The sequence below is a fragment of the Hirundo rustica genome, chromosome 12 (genome assembly GCF_015227805.2).
Source record: "Hirundo rustica isolate bHirRus1 chromosome 12, bHirRus1.pri.v3, whole genome shotgun sequence".
NCBI lineage: Eukaryota > Metazoa > Chordata > Aves > Passeriformes > Hirundinidae > Hirundo > Hirundo rustica.
In genome coordinates this window covers 20,764,363-20,788,044 of record NC_053461.1, presented here as the reverse complement: position 1 = coordinate 20,788,044, position 23,682 = coordinate 20,764,363, and the positions used below count along the sequence as shown (strand labels likewise).

The window sequence follows — 23,682 nt, the reverse complement described above, 5'->3', positions numbered from 1 at the left end:
AACAGCAGCATATACTAATCTTTCAGTGTTGAAGCAACTGTATGTCACTCATATAAGAGTGCATTAGGAATGAGAAAATTTGGGGATCTTAGCAGGTGACAGTAGACTGAAATGAGAGATTTGTATGTAATGCAACAAGACTAAGTGGACTTAGGAAGTGTAGATGCTTCTTCATTTACTCTTCTATGATTTTTAAGCTAAGGGAAAGGCTTGGAATACCCTTGGGTGAGAGGCCTCCTACACTGGTGCCTGTGTCCCATGCCATGATGTGCATGAACTGTGGCTGTGACTTTACCCTCACTTTGAGGAGACATCATTGTCATGCCTGCGGGAAGGTAAGAGCCGCGCAAGCTTCTCAGGGCTGGAGTTTATTCACACCTCTAGGACCCTGGCTGCCACTGCTATAACCTGAAAATTTGTAGCAACATCAAGATCAGAATTCGACTTCTCACAGAACCAGTGAGGGCTTTGCTAAATTACCTATCTAGGTTTCTAATGTTGCTAGAAGGAATAACAGTGTAATAGTTTTTAACAGCAGGTAAAATGATCTTCCAAAGAAAGTGAAGAAACTCAGCAGTAAAGCGTGCTTTGATCAGTGACTAAAGGGAAAGTTTCCTCTCTGCTCCAAAGAGCTGTTGCCTCTTGCCCTAAAGCTCAGGGAAATCTATAAGCTTTCTTGGTTTTGTCTCTTAACCTCTAACTCTAGAGATTTGCCTGTATACATAAATCTGCAGTACTGTTTTAAACCATGGCTATTTTTTAACCGGATTTTAAAAATTATTTTAATAAAACTACCAGGGATTTTTGATAGGATAAAAAACTTAATTCTTTTTCTAATTCCGCAGAAAAAAACCCCAATCTGTACATACACAGGGTTTGAAGGAACATACAGGCTTGTTTAACAAAACAATGTTACTAACAAAGCTACAAAACCAGTAGTAGCATTAAAGTTGTCTTTCTGTGATTCAGCGGTAGGATAGGTGTGAATTCCTGGGAAGAAGGATACAGCAGTGGTGTGCAACCACATAGAGTGACCAATTCTGCTTGGCTTACAACAGTATAGAACTATGGCAATCACATTTCAACCAGCAGACTTTTCCTGACTGCCATAGACTTGGGAGTGAGTCATGCTCCACTTCCTCTCCTAGCCAGCTCAGGGGATTTGTTTTGTATATGCATTTTTATAAATTTATATTAAAGTGGCTCTCCTCTTGTTGAAACAGATTGTATGTCGAAATTGTTCAAGAAACAAGTACCCCATGAAATATCTCAAAGATCAAGCAGCCAAAGTCTGTGATAGCTGCTATGTGGAACTTAAGAAAAGAGGTAAGATTCCTTAATTCTTGCAAAACTGACAAATAAATTTCCTGCTCATATAATGGGAAGGATTTAGAACCTTCCTTCTATATTGCATTTTATTAAATAGTACTCCTCATTTCAAGTTTGAGGCATGTGTATTGAGATTCTGGGAGAGCCAGGCTGTATGGCAGCTAAAACTTTTTTAGCAAGCCAAAAAATCAAGTTTAGCAAACTGTTTTTTCAAACTGGAACAGGGGAAGCATAGGTTAGATATACAGAAGAAATTCTTTGCTCAGAGGGCGATGAGGCCCTGGCACAGGTTTCTTGGAGAAGCTGTGGCTGCCCTAACCCAGGAAGTGTTGCAGGCCAGGCTGGACAGAGCCTGGAGCCACCTGGTCTAGTGAAAGGCATCCCTGCCCGCAGCAGGGGATGGAACAAGGTGAGGTTTAAGGTCTCTTCCAACTCAAACCATTCTGGGATTCTATGATTATAAGCCAGGTTCTCTGAGAGCTCCCCTGGCCTTTGGATAAACCAAAATAATTATAAAAACAATGTCCTACAAAGAGCAGCTGAAGACTCTATAAGTTTGCCTCCTCTGAAGATAAGGAGACTGAAATGTGGCCTCAGTGCTTTCTGCAGCTTCCTGAGGAGGGAACATGGAAACAGTGGTGCTGATCTCTTTTCCGTCTGATTCAGTGACAAGACACATGAGTAAAGGTTCAGCGTTTCAGCAGGGAAGGTTCTGATTTGACATAGAGGAAACCTTTCTTTTCCCAGAAGGTGGCCAAACATTAGAACAGGCTTTAAAGAGAGGTGATCTATACCCCATTCCTCTCAGTGTTTAAGAGACATTTAAACAATGCCCTTGATAACGTTTTAATGTTTGGGAAAACCTTAACTGGTCAAGAAGCTGGACTAGATTGTCATAAGTTCTAACTGAACTATGTTATTCTGTGATGTAATTATAGGCGGTAACTATTCCCAGCAATTTCTAATTAATTTTAAAAAAACAAACAATGTCTTTACAGTTCTTCAATGTCCTCATCCATGTTGTAGTTTTTACAAAAATAAATACTGAGGCTAAGTGCAGTCACTAAGAGCTGTTCTACAGGGTGAGTTTATTTAGTTACAGAATTCAAAGCAGAATAGCTACTACCTATCTAGAATTTTGTATTATTATCCTACTTTATAAGTCTCTTTTCTGATTTAAGTACATATCCAAATAAAAGACAAAAGGGAAAGTGAGTTACAAATATATGAACAGAGAGTGAACAGGAAATAATTTTCTTACACAACTACTCAAGCAGACATCTCTAAAAGTAAGCTTACTACATTGCCAAGCAAAAAGGTGTGGACAGATGAAGCTTCATTTTACCATCCTGACTAAAGAAATTCACACTAGCCAAGAAAGCACATAAACAGATGCTATCACAACAGCCAAAAAAGCATCCCCAAGCCACTATGTGTCCAGAAACAGTAACTCACAATTGTGTCAAAACTAATGCTTTACTAAGAGCTTTCAAATAATGTGTTGCCAGAAGTGAAATCACGAAGAAATGAACTCAGACATGTGAGCCTAATGGAAATTTTCAGATCCAGAATAACAGTCTCCCATGCAGAATTCGAAGAGAATGACTGGTTCATACAGAAAGAAGGTTGTATTAATGAACCTATCCTGGAAAGGTGTTACAGAACATGGAGGAGAGAGATGTCAAAGCCATTTGCTTAATGCTCATTTTAAATAAGAACACAACAAGCTGTTTTGTGCTTTGTCAGCTTTCTTACAGGCCTTTTCAAGAAACTTTAGTTTGGTAACATTAACTGAGGGAGCCATGGAACCCACTCATCAGCCATAAAAAGGTGATTTGAAAGAAAGGCTAAAATAAAAACTGTGTATAGAGGAGGCATTGCATTTTCATTAGTCATTTATATTAGTGTATCACGTATCTCCCCTATCCTGATATATACCTACTTATCTATTTCCCCCTTCCCTTTCTAATTTTCTTAATCTTGCAGAGCGGCCACTAAGTGTGAGCTTCCCTCCAACTTCATCCAGGTGTTCAAGCAATGCCTTCTCCTCTGTCTTCCACAATATTCATTATTCATCTTTTAAGAAACAGAAGAGAATTCCTTCAGCTCTCATGGAGGTAGGACCAAGCTGTCTGAGAAAGGCCAGGAATTATAGAAAACTGTGTGCTCATATTTCAGCAGCTGTGTTTTAATTTATACTGTGTGCAGTGGGCTCAGCACATGCTTTGGTTTACTTTCATTGTGCAATTTTTTTTTCTTTTTTTCTTTTTTTCTTTTTTTCTTTTCATAGTTGTGTCTAAAATACAAAAATACTTTGGGCTCTAAAGATACCACAGAAGTGTCTTGAGCCCCACAAGAAACTCAGTTAGAGTATGGTACTTTAATTTGCTCATAAGCCTTTGAAGTCTTGAAAAAACTAAAATGCTCTCAATGTACTAGGTAGAACAAGAGGGCAGATCAATGGAACATAATAAATTGTTCTCCAGTTACCTTTCTTGACAAGACCCTTACTTCTGAAATCTTATTTTGATTTGAAGAGAAATAAAAAAAAAAAAAACACTTACTTAGGAAATAGACTTACTTAATGAATAGTCCTTGGCAGTCAATTCAAGAGCATACGTGTTTCACCAGGCACTTTCCCTCCAGCTCAAACAAAACTATTTCAAATCAAATGGGTAAAATATTGATTTCACCAATGTAAACAAAATTCCCACCAATTTCAATGGGGACATGATTTCTCCAATTGTATTCGTTTTCTTTCCAGGAACAAGGTGCCAATCATGTTGATGATTGATTCTAGGTAGCTAAACTGCCCACTGAACTTGAGTACAGTAAGGTAGTCCCATTTCCTGCAGGCATTTATCATTGTATTAAAGAGACTAGGGTGCAAACGTATTGCTGAACCCATAGCACAGTCGAGACACTGGAATTTCTTGAGGTTTATTCATGAAACTGTACCAAAGATACATGCATGTAATACAAACACACAAATTGAGTACTCAAAGAGCTAGCAAGCAGAATTTCAACCCCGTGAGGAAAAAAGCATCACCTTTCTATCTGCAGGGAAGCCGGACATCTTTATTAACATGAACTATCTCACAATAGCATTACTCCAGGTCCTGGAACATTTCTGTTCTGCTGCAAAACACTGCTGTATAAATTCTCCGTCATCTCTTGTATCAGTATTACAAAAGCTGGTTTTGAATCTCTGCCCTTTGTTTCCAAATCCAATACTACTACAGTTTGCTGCTGTAACTAATGTGCATGCTGCATTCTATGTGTTTATGTGTACAGTTCCATCTATTCAAAACCTGGATTTTTAAGAACATTAAGCACTTACACCTAAAATATTTCTATGAGAGGAGCAAGTATTCTCAGAAATATTATTTCAAAAATGAAACCAAGGCATTACCAAAGTGATTAACATTAATATAAAAGCACAGCAAGGTCCTAAATATACCCATGTCTCAAAAGTGTTCAGCCACAAGACTGTAATTCACTTCTGGAAGCATGTACAAAAAGCACCAAAAAACACTAGATGTGGGAAAAGGGACAAGTTTGGCTTTTCAGAACTATAAACTTACTGACCACAATAATAACTCAACTGCATATTTTCCATTAGAGTTTCTGAGAATTAAGTTTAACTATAAACATTCAAACAGTTAAAAAGAACCATAATACCATGCTTATATTTTTTTCTGTATCAATACTTTTATGGTTTCACTTAGTGGTTGGTGTAATTCAAACATGCTTAATCAGGAGGGGGAAAGCCTCTACTGTTACAAATCCTGATTTCTCCTACCCTGCTCCAGGTGGCAGCCTCGGGAGAGGGAGCTACCATCAGTGGTTACCTCAGCAGATGTAAGGGAGGCAAAAGACACTGGAAGAAACGCTGGTTTGTTATCAAAGGCAAAGTCCTCTACACCTACATAGCAAACGAGGTACTGTGCAATCTGACTTGAAATAGTTTTCTATCTGAGACTCCTTTACTCCCTATGGGCAGGAGACCAGTAAATGGGAAATGTATAAATGGTAGTTCATACAACTACCTGCTTCTGAGGCCTAATCCTAACAGACTGGCTCAGCCACAGTCCTAGCTTGGCGGCCCTCACATGCTGCCCTTCATTATTTGACTTCTTACTATTCAGACTATTACAAATTGTCAACCACTTGGAACTTTATACACCTAAAGACATCAAGATCCTTCGGTGTTCTCTGGTGCACTTAGTAACTGCCACATATTTTTGTAGATAGAGAGTACTATGGTGGGGGGGAGATTCTAGTAGTTTCGCAAGTATAAATAGGACATTATCCTATAGGCTTGTCCAACTAGCACCAACAGGGAAAGACAGGAGGCAGTCTGCAGAAGTGAGGACAATGCCTGCTGTGTCAGCCTGTAAGGTCTTCCCTACAATCAAGGAGGCTAAGTATCAACTAGATCATATTTATGTATTTTATCCCTTTTCTTATTTTATAATAACTGCAATACAGATAAACCTGAAGTGTGATATAAAGTTTGGTTATAATGGATAGATTTTATAAGCAAAAACAAAAATTCATTTTGCTCAAATAAAGGCTATAGAATGCAAAAACCTGTCAAAGCAATGCTTGGTACTTCAAGGTTTTAGAATACTTTGCAAATACCAGATATTTAAACTTGCATCATCATCACTCCTGTGATGGTTACATGAAGCAATGTTATGCCCTTTAAACACATGAGGAGATTGAGTCAGAAAGGGATCCATGATTTGGCCAGCAGTTCAGATCATTAGCATCAAATTCTGTATCCAACACAATTACCTTATCTCTTTTAACCTTAAAAGTAATCATTTCCAGTTCAGCAATAGGGAAAAAGCAACAATGTTTTACTTTACAGTCCTAGTCTGCAATTTACCTTCTAAAAGCAGAGGGAAAGGCAATATACATATATAATCTACCTAAATACAGTGACCAAAACTCCAACTATCAGTAACAGCTAAACTGTGATTTCATTAAGGCTTATGGTTTCCTTTAACTTGTACAAAGCTGTGTCTACAAAACAAAATCCATGGAATTTTCTTGGGAGTAAATTACTGATTAATTGTATTACTAGCTAGGAAACTTCCAAACGGCCTTTTGGCAAGTGTATGTGCTGCTTGAGAAAGAGCAGATTTCTAAAAAGTCACTAGTGCTGTGAAAAGAAATTACAAGGTACCAAAAGGACTACTACTTGCAGCCAGCAAATAAAAGTGATTGAAAGAAGCGAAACTGGAAGTGAGTCTCAGCTGCTGTACTCTCAATAATCTCAAGTTCGCCTCCTGGACCATAATGTCAAAGACAGCTATCAAAATAACAGCTAATTTGACCTTCATGGCCATGTGGATGATCATGAAGAACTGGACTTTGAGAGCTAGTGTTCAAGACTCAGATTGGATAAAACATGTGCAGTATACAGGCACTGCTCCTGTTTGGGTTAAAAGCTGCGCATCCAGCAGAACATTCACACTGCTTTTGCAGAATTGTCACAGAGGGGTTGTGTCATTTGCTTTTCAAAAAGAGCCCTCAAACTGTTACAAGCCTTCTCTCTAAATTATGGTTCACTTCTTCACTTTCAGGACAAAGTTGCTACAGAAAGTTTGCCTCTGTTGGGTTTCACTATTGCCCCAGAAAAGGAGGAAGGAAGCATGGATACAGTTTTTCATCTCTACCACAAGCAGACACTCTTTTATAGCTTCCGAGCAGAGGATAACAATTCAGCACACAGGTATGGGAATAGACTTCCACATTAGCCAGTGACCTTATGTAGGGATTTCCCCCTCCTTCACTTCAGAACGCCTTCATAAAAGATGAAACAAACAGCTTTCAGAATTTTGATTAAGCCGGGTTGCATGTGACTAGCTTGACTGACATTAAAAATCCACCTGGTGCTTTTCAGTTCCTTCAGAAAGGAGAATTTGCTCCCTTCTGTAGGTAAAGAGACTCAGCCTCAAGAGTCATAGCTAGAAGTCTGTCAAAGGTGATTACTATAGAGAAACTTCTAATTTATATGTTCTATTTACCCATTTTCTCATCAACAAATAATTGTTTGGATTTCCCATTATAATGTTACTGCTTTCACATAATAAGATAGTTACAAAATTGGTAATAAAAATCCAACACCGCAAGACATACAGAAAAATAAATTCGTGTTTATAGGATATTTTGTTGCTTTAGATCATACTTCACCAGATTTGTTTTTCCTATTCTAAGAAAGCACTTGTACTGTCTTTGAGATTTTACAATAAATTACTGGTCAAGATTGTACTATAAAAGCAAGATCTCATTACTCAACTCCCTGCTTTAATAACAGAACTATTGTTCCTCATTAGAGCTGGGATGGAGAATAGAGTCTTCGTCATGCTTAATGCTCTTAAAATACACATTTTTCTTAAAATGAAAAAAAAAAAAATAAAAAAAAATTATATGTACCGTTTTTCTTTCCTCTACTTTTTAGGTGGATTGAAGCCATGGAAGAAGCATCCATATTATAGCAGCTTTCGTTCAATGAACTTGGAATAAATTCTCAGATTTCTATACATTTCCAGAAACTCTCTTCTGACTTACAAAACTGAACAGTGTATTTCAGGCCCACTGGCCACACACGTTGGATCTGAATTGTTCCCAGCTTGCTCTTTTTCTTCCTTCTTCTTACATCCACATTGTTGCAAATGAAAATTTCAAGATAAGAGATTATTTATGGTGATCTTTATGTCTGTGGAAGTTCAGCCTGTACTATAAGCTTATATTCTGATCCCACAGTAAACTAAGTCTAACATCAAGATGAGAAAATACATGGAAATATTGACCACGGTAACAGACTCAGTTTTACTTACTCCAGAGCACTGTCATATTACATTGGGTTTGGTTTTGATGTCTACCATGACATGAGAAATGATGCAGTAAACAACAAATGATCATTTAAAGCACTTTATCATTTTTATTGAACTACAGCTTCATTTTTTTCATGTTTCTAAGGAGTTCTGCGGCCTGATTTATTACTCGTCCATTAACAGGTGTCAGCATGATATTATGCCCTGCATATGCTAAATTGCTTCCACAGAAAATGAAAGAACAACACCTACAATTTACCTGGTCTACCAACAGTTCACTATGTTCCAACATAGTTACTTACTATCAATTTATAATTTTACAAAAATCACTGTATAATTTCTGTTAAAGGTTTAGTTTCATATCACTGCAGTACTTTGAAATGCACTCTGGTAGCTCTACAGATCCAGATGCTGAATTATCACTTCACTCTAAATACTACTGACTCAAGCCCAAAGGTTATTTTTAATTTATTATAAACATACAGACAGTTTTTATTTAACACATCTACCTAGTAGTGTTAAGATTTTTATCATCTATTTAAATACTGTATCTTTATTTTCAAAATTCCTGTTGTTTCTGCTGTTCTTGTTATGAAAAATATCATCAAAAATTTAATCCACATAACCAGCACAGCATTTGAAATTTGCTGGGTGGGCTGAAATGCACTTGTCTGAACCTGCTCTGCTGGAGTCATTTGGAACTCCTGGGGCCACACCTGTCCTATGTCAGACTGCTGCCATGCACTACATCACCAGGGCTGGATTCTCAGCAGCCAGCTGTGTCTGTGTGACTTCAAAGATGCTGTGGTGCTTTAGACCAGCTGAGGGTATAGATCTCTGGAGTTTGGGAGGTGAGATTTTTTTTTGGTGTGGTTTGGGATTGTTGGGTTATTTTAAAATTTTTTGGGGGTGGGGGCGTTTTGTGTTGGGGTTTTTTTGTTTGTTTGTTTGGGTTCTTTTGTTGCTGTTGGGGTTTTTTGGGTGGGGTTTTTTAGTGTTTTGGTTGGGGGGTTTTATAAAGAAGGTTGAAAAGTGGTGTTCTAATCATTGCAATAAAGTGGTTTTGCCTCAGTCGTAATATATTTCCTCAGTCATAATATTTAACTGAGGAACAGAATGACATCTATGATTAAAGTATATCTTTGTATAAAAATAACATGCTCAACAATTTACTTACATTAAATTATATTGGTGGGAATTTTTATAACTTTCATTTTTCACTTTCTTCAAGAAACTTAATGGATATCTGAATTTTTGTCCCTAACAAATTTTTTAGAATTGTCCATTATTTTAAAGGTCTATAATATATATCCAAATGGTAAGGTAGATCAGTTTATCACCTGGATAAACAAGCTTAAAGAAACAAATGCACATCTACCACTAAATGAAAAATAAATTTTTTGTTTTGTTTTGTTTTTTTAATACATCTGAGTCTGACCATTCTGTTAAGCATATATTATCATGTGCAAACAGAACCAGAAAAGAGAAAAATAAAACTTTTGTGTTCTTTAATTAATGGATGAACAGCAAGGTTAGTTCTTCATTTCATGTAAGAGCCATGGCCTTGCTACCAATGCATTGTAAATGTTTATCCCCTCTTGAAAACATTTTGCACTGACAAGAAAAATAAGACAACATTGAATACAGAGCAAGATCTCTAAGCATGGTCTGAAACAAAACAAAGCTGCACTACAGAATGACAATACTATGAAGATTCAGGTGCTGACATTTAGTGACTCTTGTATGAAGCTTTCAGTTAGAAGCGAGAAATGAACAAGAAAATATTTTGTTGTAAAAAATAAGATAGAGTGCTATTAAACATTGGTTTAAGTAATGTAGAAAAATAAAAGCAAAACATAAATGCAGTTCTACAGGCTCTTCCTTTACATTATTACCTTCTTTAATTCCAACTTTGCAGTTTCAGTTACTGTTAACAGACACTTGCCTATTAAACAGTTCTCTGACAAACTAAGGAAGAGCATCAGATCAGATGGTACTGAAGGCCTTCTGGTAGAAACAGGACTTAGAACTAATTGGTATGATGACATGTTTCAGTCACACTGATTTATCTTCTGTAAAGCCCACCGACTTTACTTCATCTTGACTTCAGCTACAGATACAAATGGTCTCAATTCAGCATAAAGAGCAAAAAAATGAAAATGTCCTCACAATGTCAGTCCCACTGTTAGCTGGATTTGAGCAAAGCAAGCACCAGACAGAGACAGAAATTTGCATTTCAGAGTTAACCAAGTAATTGCCTTTTAGAAAATGTGAACACCTTAAAATAGAGGTATATACTCAGTTTACTACCTGACATTTACTTACACAGCTTTTTCTTACTAATTTATAGCGAAGCATTACTCCTTAAAAAAAAAACAAAAAACAAAAACAAAACCCCAAAAACCCCCACTTTTGTTCCATGTCTTCACAAATACTATGAAAAAAATTTAATAGTACGTCACAATGTTCAAGCTGTTCAGCCAACATCTGGGATTCTCCCATTTGTTGTTTCAGAGTTTTTCTGTTTATTAACTGATTTGTTTAAAAGCATTAAGGTTATTAGTTAATATTTACAAATAATATTTAGACCTATTTTATGGTATATGCCTAGTTAAAATCTGTTTTTTAAACAGATATTAATTTTTTCTTCCAAATCAAAGTATAGGTCATTTGGAGATAGAGAATACCAACACGACAAGATCCTATATCACTAACACAAGCACCGCTGATCAAGACCTTGGATTGCTACCCTTCCTGAGCTGATTCTCTGCTGCTTTTACAATACAGCTATGAATACCAACCAGGCTTTCCTGTTTGCATGCTGCTTTGATACAAAAGCAGTAAAAACTGTGTTGGCTGTAATGTTTAGTGAATATCACTGCTTGTGAAGGTGAAAGAAAAGAGACAATATTCAGTGAGGGGAAGAGGTATTCCTTTAAGTACTTGAAGTACTAAGGGAAAAAGCACTAATCTAAGCCCACAAGTAACTTAGGAACATAACTGTCTTGGTTTAGAAAGACAAGGGGAAGAAAAAAAAAAAAAAAAAAAAAAAAAAAAGCTGGAGTTTCCCTTGGAATGGAGAATGTAAATCCCCTTCCTCCAAATTATTAAAATTTTGCAATTAGGGGCTTTCAGGCAAAGATAGGGGAATAGGAATAACAGTTCTTTACTAGTGTGCATAACAAAGTAAAACAAACAACAACCACAGCATTAGCAACAAAACAGAACCGGGAACCTCGAGGGCTTTGCTTCAAAAAAACCTGGGGCAGTATGACGTCGGTGCCCCTGCAGGACTCTCAGAGCACCAAGCTAGAACGGTGGAAACTCCCGGGCTGGTGGCTGGAACAGCAGGATGTCCCGGCAGGGAGGGGCGGGATTTCCCGGCAGGGCAGGGGGGTGCAGGGCCACACCCTAGCAAAAAGAGCGGCGCCGAAGAAGCCTCGACAGCGGGACAGGGGTGGCCCAGCTCCAACAGGGTAGGGGAGGAACTCAGAATTCCTGGGCACATGAGCAGACGGTGGTAGATTTCCGAGGACCGGGCTTGGTGGTGACAGTGAACTCCTCCCGCAGCAAGCAAACAGCCTGGCCGTGCTCCCTCCCATGCCGAAAGCAAGAGAGGGTAGGTGGTTCTCGCCCCGTCCTTTACCTGCCCCAAAAATTCGCGTGATCTTCCCCCTCCCGACTTCTGGCCGCCTCTTTGTTTTGGTCAAACACCCATAAGTACCCAGTAGTTAGTCTCCTAGCAACTTTCTGGGAAAAAATTTGTAAGTAAAAAAGAGACAAATCTAACCTCCAACAATAACATACAAACTTCTGTGTATTAAAAGCAGTTTGATTCTTCAGCCTGGGTAACACTCTGACACCACTTTTCATCAAGTTTTGACAAGAAAGTTTCTAGACTTTCCATGACATTCTGGTATGAGGTCAAAGGTAGAACTTGATGATCTTGGAGGCCTTTCCCAACCTTAAGGATTTTATGTAGTGATATTTTTCTGCAGTCAACAAAACCTACAGCAGACAGCAAACTCACTTTTACTAAAGAAACAAACATGGAGAAACGAGGGCAAACCCCCCCACCTGATGGAGGTCACAAGCTTCCCTCAGCACTGCCCAGCCATGTACAAACCCAAATGAAAGGTATGAGGACTCATACTTTAAAAATCATCTACTAACACTTAAAAGAGAGATTTAAATTGAATGTGACATTAACAAGACCAAACAGTTCTGCTAAAACCTCGTCAGTCTCTTGTAATTGTTGATTTCTTGCATACTAGGTATTGGCTCTGCTCTGACAATTTACCTTGAAAGTTCACAGAAAATTTTAAGCAACTGAAATAAGAACTTTAAAAAACCAAAACAACCGAGCTCTACAATACCATCTATCCCAAACGTTCAATACACATAAACAACCTCAAACCCTATTTGTATTTTATACTACTTAGCAACCACCGCGTTTTGACCCCTCATAGTTCATTATGTACTTTTACTGCCACCACCACGGCCAGAGAGAGCGCTTTGGCCTCTTGCAGCACACACGTTCATTTTAGAGGCTCTCTCCTTCCACACCCAAAACTTCCTTCCATCCCTGCAAGTATGCACATCTTACCTCTCTTCTGTAGGGAATTCAATCTGTTCACCTGGGCAGGGAATAATTACAGCGTCTCTTCCCTTCTCTTTGTGCATGGCAGCTTTGTAGCGCACTTCTTTTTCTGAGGCAACTATCTCACTTAACGGAGGAGGAGGTAAAACGTACTTGTTATCAGCAGGTGCGTTTGAAAGTGACCACCACTAAACTCCTTTCTTAGCTAAGGCTGGGTGCAGGTCACTTTTTCCGGGCAGGAACTGCGGCCCGAGGAGAGGTGCCCGGCGGCCAGCCCGCGCTCCCTGAGGACACGAGCCCGCGCTCCCTGAGGACACGAGCCCGCGCTCCCTGAGGACACGAGCCCGCGCTCCCTGAGGACACGAGCCCGCGCTCCCTGAGGACACGAGCCCGCGCTCCCTGAGGACACGAGCCCGCGCTCCCTGAGGACACGAGCCCGCGCTCCCTGAGGACAGCAGCGCTCGGGGCGGCTCGCGCTCCCGGCAGGACATGCGGGATGAGGACAGGAACCCTCCGTGAGGAGCAGAAGGGTAAGCAGGAGCTAATGTGTGCCGGCTGGAATCCCCCATCCCCCGAGGGCCGGATGGGAGAGGGAGTGAAACTACACTCGGCAGAAAGCGCGGGCTAGAGAAGGCAGTATTTTAACTTTCGGCTTTCTCACCATCCGCATCCATTTTAACTGGCAATTAGATACATTTTTCCAAGCCTGTTCTACCCACGACATTCATTTTTAAGTGATCTCTCTGACTTTATCTTGACCTATGAGCCTTTTCACGTCATTTTCTCCGCATCCTACTATGGAGGAAGAGAGGAAAGTGAGTGACTGGGTTATCATGTGGCTGCAAACCATGGTCAGCTCACCACAGTATGGTAAATAGATATAATTATTTTCTTTGCTGCCAGACTAGTTATTAACCTTTACTTGTAATCTCAGTTCTCTTTGATGTTTTTCACCTCTGGCATCTACTATTAATTACTCTCCAATCACAGCTATGGCCAAAACCCAGTTTTTGCTAATGCTCCTTTATATGTCTGCGTATATAAATTTATCAAATTTCAGCATTATCTACTACAATTTTGCTTATTAAATAAGTGCAGGGCATACACTGTAGTTCCAAACTTTACTGAAATTGTTGCAAAAAACACAGTGAAATTTGTCACAATGTCAATGCGGCTTTCCTCAACCTCAGCATGCGTGGTGAGCTGTACAGCAAGCATGATTGCTCTCCACCAAAGCTCTCAGTAAAACTGCTGCAAAGCTTTCTCCTCTTGGCAGAAACAACCAAGGAGGAGACAAAACCTCCTGCCTTCTAAACCCTTCCTCAATTTACCCATCAGGAAACATTGGGGTGGAGGAGGGGAACCAGCCATTTATTTTTGGCTTTAGCATTTTCCATTTTTCCTTTCATTCACTCACATTTTTATAGTATATTTTATTAAGTTAAAAGAAAAATCTGTGTCTACGGGTATGCACATGTCCATATTTTGAGAATTTGAAAATTCTTCATGTATTTAACATTATGGCAGTGAACACCCAAGACATTTTTCAAACATTTTATTTATGTATTGAAAACACATCTGCACATCACATGCTTTACTAATTCCTGTCCTGTGGATGTAAGGGTGTAATACATAGGTCTAGTACATTTCTCATACCCTTATCCCAAAGAGCCAGTTGTAAAAAAAACCCCAAACCTACAAACAACCCTCCAAAAGAATAAATTACAACAACAACAAAAAAATCAGTATACTGACCATGTAACTATTGTCAACAGCACCTCTTGTTTATGTGACTCTTGCATTCAACTGCTATTTTTTTCCATATTTTTCTTTCAGGTGTTATCATCTCTTTTAGTGTTACTATTCATCTAACTGATCATTAAATTGGCTTCTCTAAAAATTACGAGATTCAAGAGAAACCTACTAGAAGCATTAAGAATATTTCGATAAGAGTATGTTAAGAAATAGCTAGTTATGACGTGGGTGAACATCTGATAGCATGTGAGAAGCACTTAAAATGTGGTGAACTCTTAAACTACCTCAGCTGCAACCAAACCTATTTAGCGTCTACCACTGTGTGTTTGGAAGCACAACATACCTCACTTACATCCAGGTTTGCCATAAGAGCCATAATCAATGACATTGACTTTACAAAATTCACTTAAAACTCGACAGTCTGGCCCTGGCGTTTGTGAGAGCCTGCTTAACTGTAAGCCCACCTTTGACTGCGTCTTCAGCGAGAACTAAGGTACACCTGGAACGTCAATACCACCGGCGCACTGGACAGCCACCGCCAACCCGCTATCTCGGGCTTCCGGCTCTTGAGAAGCCTCCGGAGCGAGAGGGACAAAGGTGGTGAATGTACCTTCCCCTCTCTGCCCCAGAGGCTGCTCCTCCCAGCACTTCCCCGGCCCGGCCGGGGCGGTGCGGGGCTCTGGAGGCCCAGGTAGCCCGGTAGCCCCTCCCCGCCGCCGGCCCCGCCCCGCAGGGGATGGAGGGGCCGCGGCCGGGCGGGCGCTGGAAGAGGAAGCGGGGAAGCGCTCCCGGGCGGTGGCGGTGGGGTCACGAACTCTGACCTGTCACAGGGCACGGCACACACAACAAAACACCCCCGACCCCAACACAGCCCCGGCCCCCTCCCCTCCGCGGGCCCCACAGCCCCTTGCCGCCCCCGCGGGGGGAGGGAGGGCCGCTGCTGGGCACCGGCCTGCCCGGGCCCGGTCGGGTCACCGCCACTGCACCTTTGGCGCCCATTCCTGAGGTAAAAACCATTTTTTTTAAATTGAAGCGGCCCGGTGGGTTTGTTTCGTGGGGGCCAGGACGAGGGAGGGGGCGCGGGGAGGCGGCAGCGGGTCTTACTCTGGACACCCCCGCGAGGGAAGGGGTGGGGTGACGGCGGGTTTAGGGGAGGGGGATTGCATGGCTCCGGTATCTGGCTGGTAAGCGAGCACCGGCCGTGGTCTGGCCTGGTCTACAGCTCCTGGAGAGAGAGGAAACAACCATTGTGGCATGCTGGGTCGATCGGCGGGGCAGTCCCGTGCCGGAGCCGCTGGTTGCAGCGTGGGCCGGCTGAGGTCGGAGCTGGTCCGGTCGCGGTGAGCCAAGTCTGCTGTCCAAGGGGTGTAGGGCGATGGTCGCGGCGATGACAAACGCGGGACGCGCCGAGACAGAAGATGGAGTCTGAGCGGGTGGAGGCGGCGGCTTGAACCCGACCCTTTTACCTTTGCCACCGGGAGGGCGGAGGGGAGGGGGCGGCGGGTACTTTGCATACGGGGCTGAGACCGCCGCCATCTTACCGGCCGCTTCCTCACTGCCGTGCCTGGGCCTCCTCTAGGCCGACACAAGCGTATACCGGAGGGGAGGGGAAGGGGCCTAATGGCGGCGGCAGCAGTCCCGCCTGGGCTCTGGCGGGCGGCCAGCGCCGCCATCTTGTGCTCAAAGAATCCCCGGGGGGGGCCCTGCCTCCGCTGGAGGGGCGGCACCGCCACCATTACAAGCGGGTGGTCCGGCCAATGGGCGCTCTGCGGGTGGCGCTGCGCTGCCATGAGGTCATTGGTCGGGCCTGGGGGCGGCCCGGGGGCGTGGCGCGGCGGTGCACGGGGCGGGAGCTGCCGAAGAAACTTCAGCAGCGGACGGGGCGCGACGCAGCCAATGAGAGCGGGCGGCGCGTCCAGTGGGGGCGTGGCAGGTCCGGCGCGGCCTGGCCGGGATCGGAGCGTTGCTGGTGTCGCCCGCGGTGCAGGGGTCCGGCTGTGGGCTGGCTTCCTGCTGCCGGGACAATGTACCAGAGATTGCTCCCCGCCCGTCCCGCCGATGGTAGCCTGCTGGAGACCGCTCGGTGTAGCTGAGTCAAGCTCTCAGCGTAAAGAGCCACGTTTCATTAAGACAAAGGAAAAAAATAAGTGTGAATTCGGCCTTTTGTCATGTCTTGTCAGTAGGGCCATACACTTAGAACCTCCCAAATGGAATTTATGACTTGCTTCTGAGGTTTCACTGCAGCTTTGGTGGAGATTAATGATTTTACACTGTGTTTTGGACAGCATATACTGAGTTGGCTGCCACCCTGTTACACTGAAAATTATTTCCTGGTTCTTCAGGTGCCTCTTCCAAATTTTTAAGTTTCACCTCTTGTGTTGGTTTGTTTGGGGGTGGGGGTTGTTTTGGTTGCCTCACAAATTGTTGCTCAGGGCTTTTGCTAGGAAGCTGATTTTGCCTTCTGGGAGTTGACCGCATTAAGAAGCATGGCATGGCTGTGTATGGTCTCTGTGCTTCAGCTGGATTTGATCAGATAGCCTCAGCTTAAGGTTCTTTTGTGAAGGTCAAAAATACAAAAAAACCTTGCTGGTAACACCAACAACAGCAAATCTGTCAGAGTCGTTCTACAGCAAATACTTGTGTTTTGCGTCTTGGAAAGGTACTGTTATGAACAAAGTATCTCATCTGCAGGGCTCCTGTCATCATAAAGCGCTGAGAAAACAGCATGTTATGAGCATATGGTTATGTTTCTTGTGATTCTTACTGAATATGAAAAAGAAATAAGAGCAACCACTGAGAAGGAACCACTGAACAACTGACAAACCGTCTATACGCTGGGTTTGGTGGAAATGGTTCATAGTCTTAATCAAGTGCGATACTTCAATAAAATAATGAACAAGCTGTAGCAGAAACTAGCAAAAATACAATTTCCATGGGGATGTCTCAACTTTGATTATGCATTGTTACAAATAATCTTACTTGACATATACAAAATTACTTTCACATTTTTTACAATGTAAGTGAATCCTTTTACCTTAATGATTTTTGACATTTAACAACATTAGCTTTGTATAAGTTACATTTGAATAGGTGCTAGAGACATGCATATATTTTTAAGTGTGTTGCTATTGTTTGCTGTATTTTTAAATTTTATATTAAATGATTGCTTTGCAATTACAAGCAGAGGTTTTCCAATGAGACATCAAATGAGCCAGCATTCAGGAATGCCTTTTAATTGCCTACATCTGGATCAGAATCTGAAGTCCACCCTGTAATTAGCAAGTCACAGTTAAAAACTGAATGCATTAATTGGAAAAATTAATTCAATTTACCTTGGAAGAGACACACCCTTAATAATGATAATTAACAATACATTGGAAGTGGGGTTTTTGTTTGGTTTTTTTGTTGTTGTTGTTGTTGTTGTTTCTTTGTCTTTGATTTCTTTGGGTTTTTAACCCCTAAAGTTGGAGTTACTTGGAATAGGATAAAATGATTCTGCAGTATTTTCTTCTCATTGTGATAACAGTATCACATTTATTATAAATAAATAGTTTAAATAATGGAAGATACATTTTATATGTAACTTTATTTCCCTTGTTGTGTAAGATTACTCCTAAGAATATGGATGAACAAGGCGGTTTGATGGAATGATTCCATAAAATTTTGTGCCCAATAGCATTCCTAGTTTGCTGCTCCCTGGTTCAACATGTGGTGTAGAAGCAGTTTAAGTGCAAGGTTTCTCTTGCCTAAGCTGAGGAAAGCACCTTTGACATCTGTGAATTCCACAAACTGCATTAGTACTTGACTTTGAAATTAGTCCTTTCTCATTTATGATATTAACATCTCTTCTTAATAACTTATTAGCTTAATAAATCTAATAGTTTAAATAACAGAGTGAAAATAGTATATTAGAGGCTTAATAAAGCAAAAGAATAACTGTACCTCAGCAGTTTAAACAGCATGATTCCAGTATGCATGTCCCATATGTATATATGTGTGTGTATGTATGTGCGCACACACGCACACCAACGGCATCTTATTTGCCAGATATATCAGACAAAATTGTAAATTTCCAAAAAATCATAGCAGAGCTTTCTTTATACTAAGAAAAAACCCAAACTTTTGTGCCTGATGGAAGTTGCTGGCATCTTTCTGAACAGGTTCTCTAATGGTCTTGTTTCACCATGGCTACCAGTATGAAGGTGCTGGCTCAGCAGGTGGCTGAGGTGAGTGACAGATGATATCACAACAGTTGTTATATGATATTTTGAAATTAAAAACATATTGGGAAGTCCCTGCTGTTTACAATGAAGCATAAACAGAACGGAAGAATCTTTATAGAAAAGTCTTGCTTTACACTTGGAGACAAGCATGAAACCAGTGCAACTGGGACATATTGTTCACCCTACTTTTTTCTGGTGGCCCCCATATTAAGAATGCAAGTAGGAAGTTCAACATGAGCTACAGAGAAACTTGGCTGTATTATGAATTGTCTAAAAAGTTAATTTTAAAAAAAAAATTGTAATTTGATTGTTGGATTTACCATTTACATGGAAAGCTTCTGCACCTAATTTGAATTGTAGTTTAGATCCACCAGTGTTTGAAGTTATCTGTTTTAGTTACGCATTATACTGAATTTACAGTAAGGTGGTTAATTTAGATCAGTTTTTATATTTTGTGCCTACCCTTAAAAGATGAAAAGCACAAAACCTACTTAAAGTGATATTAAGCGATGTCTTGATGCATATTCACTGCAGCTTGGTTGCTCAACAGCTGAAAAGTTTAAATCAAGTCATAAACACAAACTGCAAGTGTTCATGGCCATAGAAAATAATTTATCTCCTTCACTATGCAAACTTCAGTCAAAAAAATATAGTAGAACTTTTGTCTGATTAAAACTATTTGGTTTAATATCCTTCAGGTTTACTGTGATTTTTGGTATGGTTACGTAATTAAGGATTTAATAAATAAGAAAGGGCAAATGGACTGAGAAACCTCTGTAGATAAGGCCAGATTCAGATGTTAGTTTGGAGTTTTCTTTCACCTATTGAGCTAAAATTACACCTGTGTATTAAAAAACACTTTTAGTTCAAGAAGAAGCCCTATATAAGAAGAAAAGATACAATTAATTCTGTTTTCAGAAGTGGATTTGAGATTCCCTACTCAGTAGTACGTTTTTAAAAAAAGAAATTTCATTATTTTTAGCCTAGAAAATGGCCTAGTGAATGTCCTGGAAATAACATCTATGGAATAGTTTCAAAAAACTTCCTAAGTTTCACAGTGAAAACCAACAAGAGATTTTTCACTCTAGTTTTCTGTACCAGATATGAATTTGGCAAGCTGCATTTTTTAAAAACAATTCCAGATATACTTGGAAAGAGAAACCTGTAATGGAAATATTGACAAACTTAATACTATTTTGGTAGAAATTGGATGCTGTAATAACATCTAAGGCACATAAAATATGTGACATGTGTAATTCCTCGTGCAGGAAATGCACCGTGGTAACATAGTGTGATGGTTGTATCTTGCCACTGGAGAGATCGCTCCATCTCAAGAGTGTATGAAGCTCTGTGATTTCTTCCTGGCCCGGTGGGTAAATAGAGGGCTTTATCTCTTTATAGTATTCGGCTGCTGCTTAAATGATATGCCTGTCCACTGTGTAACACCATGAAAACTTTGTTCATGGAAAAACAGTTGTAAGCAGCATTATCTTGTTAGGAATTCGTTAATACTATGACCATGTCAATACTGAATAATTTCTTTATGAATGGCTGGCTGCCTGATATTTGTGTCTTCTGTCAGATAGTTTTTAATATAGGTAAATACATAACTAGTTTTCTTTAAATATGCTAAAATTCTGTGTTTGTACTCATCATATCTTAGAGAAAATGTAGAATCAAACTTGGCACTGGCTTTAAAAAATGAGAGCTTTTCGGAATATCGTATTTTTTTATTGATGAAAATTAAATGGAAAAAGAGGGTCATTGACCATGCATTGAATTTCAGGTTATGAACTGAGAGAAGTTGCAACCGGAGAGCCTAATGCAAATATTAGCAGCTTTACCTACATCGGCATCACCTTTTCAGCATAATGTAGTGCATGGGTTTATTGAGAACTGTGATGCCAAGCACCATATCAGACTGTCATGCAACATTTCCTTTCAACTTTGCTAATTTGAAATTAATTATCTCTAGTGAGATCACATGGCACACACAGGACCAGGGGATCAGGCCCAGGCAGAATGGATGTAGGAAAGGCAGGTCCTGCCTGACGAACCTGATCTCATTTTATGATGAGGTAACCCACCTTGGGAATGAAGGAAAGGCTGTGGAGGTGTGTTCTTCAGCAAAGCCTTTGATATTGTCTTCCAGCATTGTCCCAGAGAGGCTGCAGCCCATGACTTGGACACGTTCGTCTTTGTTGGGTTAAGAACTGGCTTGGTGACTGGGGCCAGAGTGTGGTGGGGAGTGGTGTCACACCCACTATTCAGTCACTAGTGGGGTTCCTCAGGGCTCAGTTTTGGGCCCAGTTCAGTTCAATATCTTGATGGATGACCTGGATGAGGGGATTGAGGCCAAGGCCAAGAGTGTGAGGTTCAACAAGGCCATGGGTCCTGCTCTTGGGTCACCACAACCTCATACAGTACTTCAGGCTTTGAGCAGGGTGGGTAGAAAGACCCTCAATAGGAAAGGGCCTGCAGGTGCTGGCTGACAGTGGCTGATTGTGAGCTGGGTGTGCCCAAGTCACACAAGAAGGCCAATGGCATCCCAGTTTGGATCAAGAACAGCATGGGCAGCAGGACCAGGGTAGTGACTGTCACTCAGTACTGGCCACTGGTGATGCCACACCTCAAATCTTGGGGTCAGTTCTGGGCCCAGCACTGCAAGAAAGAGATTGAGGGGTGGGGAGTGTGCCCAGAAAAGAGCAAAGGAGATAGAAAAGGGTCTGGAGAGTCAGTCATTGAGGAGTGACTGAGGGAGCTGGGTTTGTTTGGCCTGGAGAAAAGAAGACCTTCTCAATCTCTACAACTCCCTGACAGGAGGGTGGAGCCAGGTGGGGCACAAAAGGAAATGGCCTTAAATTATGCCACAGGGGGTTCAGGTTGAACATACTTTGCAAATACAGAAAAAGACAGGGCTCTTTAGTTCCAAGATGTTTAAAGAATTTCCATGCAGGCACCTTATAGCTGTCTTTCTCCTTGAACAACATGGAAGAATAGACTATTCTTTATTTCCAAGCTGCCTGCCGTACATTGTGGGGTAAGGTTGGAAGATGCACCAATGAAAGGCTAAGGATTCTACAACTGAAAAACTGTAAAGCAGTTTTAAGAGACCTTCTTGCTCTAATCTAGATCTTTGAAAGGGTACATAGCTTTGTTAATAATCTGGCATGGAAGACAAGAATATCATCAATTTAATGCGTCCTGTAATAGTCTGGATTTTGGGGAGTCTTTTTCTCACCTAGGTATCTTTTTTTCTGTAACTGAAAGCTTTGAATCATCCAATAATTGGAAGATGCCTCTTATTTCTACATCTCTCCTGTCTGTTTTCCTCATTTAACATGCAACTTTTGTGATCTGTGTATTAAAGATTATTAGAGATTGTATGTTCAATTTAGATTATACTTTTACAGTATTGGGACTACTTATGCTACATGCAATAGGGGAGTAGAATGCTATGCTTTAATTAAGTCTTGTGTATGCCTCTGCTTCTCCAAAGAGACTTTAGTCCATGTTCCTTGCTATCCAAATGTTTTTTTCTTGCTTTACATCATAAATGAACTTTTCAGTATATTGAACTGATTTTTCAAAGCAAATTAAAATTGAAACTGCCCTGTTGTCTAGCTGTACAAATTTTGATATAATTCCAAGATTGTTTAAAAGAGGATTCAATAAAAACAACTTGTGACCATCCTGGTTTTGGACACGCTACTGCAGTGTGAACACAGGTTCATATAGAATGGTTTGGGTTGGATGAGACCTTCAAGATTGTCTAGTCCAACTCCCTGCCATAGGCAAGGATAGCTTCCACTATCCCAGGCTGCTCCAAGCCCTGTCCAGCCTGGCCTTGGACACTTTCAGGGATCCAAGGGCAGCCACAGCTCATCTGTGCACCCTGTGCCAGGGCCTCCCCACTCTCCCAGGGAAAAAAATTCTTCTCAACATCCAATCTAAGTGTTATTGTGCATGTTTAATTCAAAATTAATATTTTTACTCTGAAAACAGCTTTGCAAGGGGTGTTTTTCAGGCTAAGTATTCAGAACTAAATTTGCATTATAGTTTGGTAGTCTAGAAAGGTATGGAATAGGACAAGAAACAACAGTATTCAGAAGTAGTGCCAAAGTTAATCTCTGTCATTCAAAAGTACTTCAAAATTATTAAAAGGGGAACTACTTATCATTTTATATTATTTATATATGATGTACTTTGTTTTTACAGAAGCAAAAAATGAGACAAGTGTATAATTGGAAGTTGAAAAAAGTATTTCTGCACTTCAGTAAGCTAAAGGATCATACCATACTTACCCAGTGATTTGTTTGAGCAGAGTGGTGGTGGTAGTGGTGGCTTGGTTTTGTCAGATTCACTCCATTTCCAGAAAAAGATAATATTCTGATAATTCATTGAAAGCCAATCCAAGTTGGTTAGATGATTGTAACCTTTCCAGTAAATTTAGATTCTGAACTATAGGGCTATCTGATTTTCTATAAATATAGGTATTTTTTAAAGTGTTCAATATCTTAACAGCGAATTAAAATTCTGTATGTTATTTACAGGGCCCGACTGCTCAGACTTCGCTATCTGAATCTCCAGTGATGACCAGCCCTTCCCAGCGTATCCAGATAATTTCCACAGACTCCTCTGTAACTTCACCACAACGCATTCAGGTAAAAATCTATTAATTAATCAACTATCACATCTTTTTTTCTCCTCTTCCCACTAAGCTTTATAAAAAAGCTTGCTAAAGACTATGGAGTACTTCCTTTAAGTCTTGTGAGAGTAGATAATTTTTAGTGAAAACTAAAATTCTTTCTCCCTCAGTGTTTATTTGGTGCTGACCAGATGGGTGTATATAATAGTTAGCCAGTGAGGAGTTTTTACACAGGTTAAACCTCGCCTACACAATCAAATTTTCTGAGCTCTGGCCACA

At 40.7% G+C, this 23,682-nt stretch overlaps 2 protein-coding genes across 9 annotated transcripts in view; both read left to right on the top strand.

Annotated features, from left to right (window-relative positions):
• FGD5 (FYVE, RhoGEF and PH domain containing 5) overlaps window positions 1-9,991 on the top strand; it is a 78,957-nt gene extending 68,966 nt beyond the window's left edge. For both annotated transcript variants that reach the window (XM_040076236.2, XM_040076235.2), the window contains exons 16-21: window positions 198-335; window positions 1,224-1,326; window positions 3,316-3,446; window positions 5,142-5,270; window positions 6,924-7,072; window positions 7,802-9,991. In XM_040076236.2, the coding sequence (XP_039932170.1) occupies window positions 198-335; window positions 1,224-1,326; window positions 3,316-3,446; window positions 5,142-5,270; window positions 6,924-7,072; window positions 7,802-7,838 (687 nt within the window). In that variant the 3' untranslated portion in view covers window positions 7,839-9,991. The remainder of the gene's footprint in view (window positions 1-197; window positions 336-1,223; window positions 1,327-3,315; window positions 3,447-5,141; window positions 5,271-6,923; window positions 7,073-7,801) is intronic.
• A 5,293-nt stretch (window positions 9,992-15,284) lies between these two features.
• Window positions 15,285-23,682, top strand: part of NR2C2 (nuclear receptor subfamily 2 group C member 2) — a 34,841-nt gene continuing 26,443 nt past the window's right edge. For 2 of the 7 annotated variants that reach the window (XM_040075817.2, XM_040075818.2), the window contains exons 1-3: window positions 15,286-15,538; window positions 18,693-18,758; window positions 23,309-23,419. In XM_040075817.2, the coding sequence (XP_039931751.1) occupies window positions 18,717-18,758; window positions 23,309-23,419 (153 nt within the window). In that variant the 5' untranslated portion in view covers window positions 15,286-15,538; window positions 18,693-18,716. Of the gene's footprint in view, window positions 15,539-18,692; window positions 18,759-20,023; window positions 20,125-23,308; window positions 23,420-23,682 lie in introns of all 7 variants that reach the window. The other 5 variants (XR_005702757.2, XM_040075813.2, XM_040075815.2 and 2 more) reach the window with 4 other exon arrangements.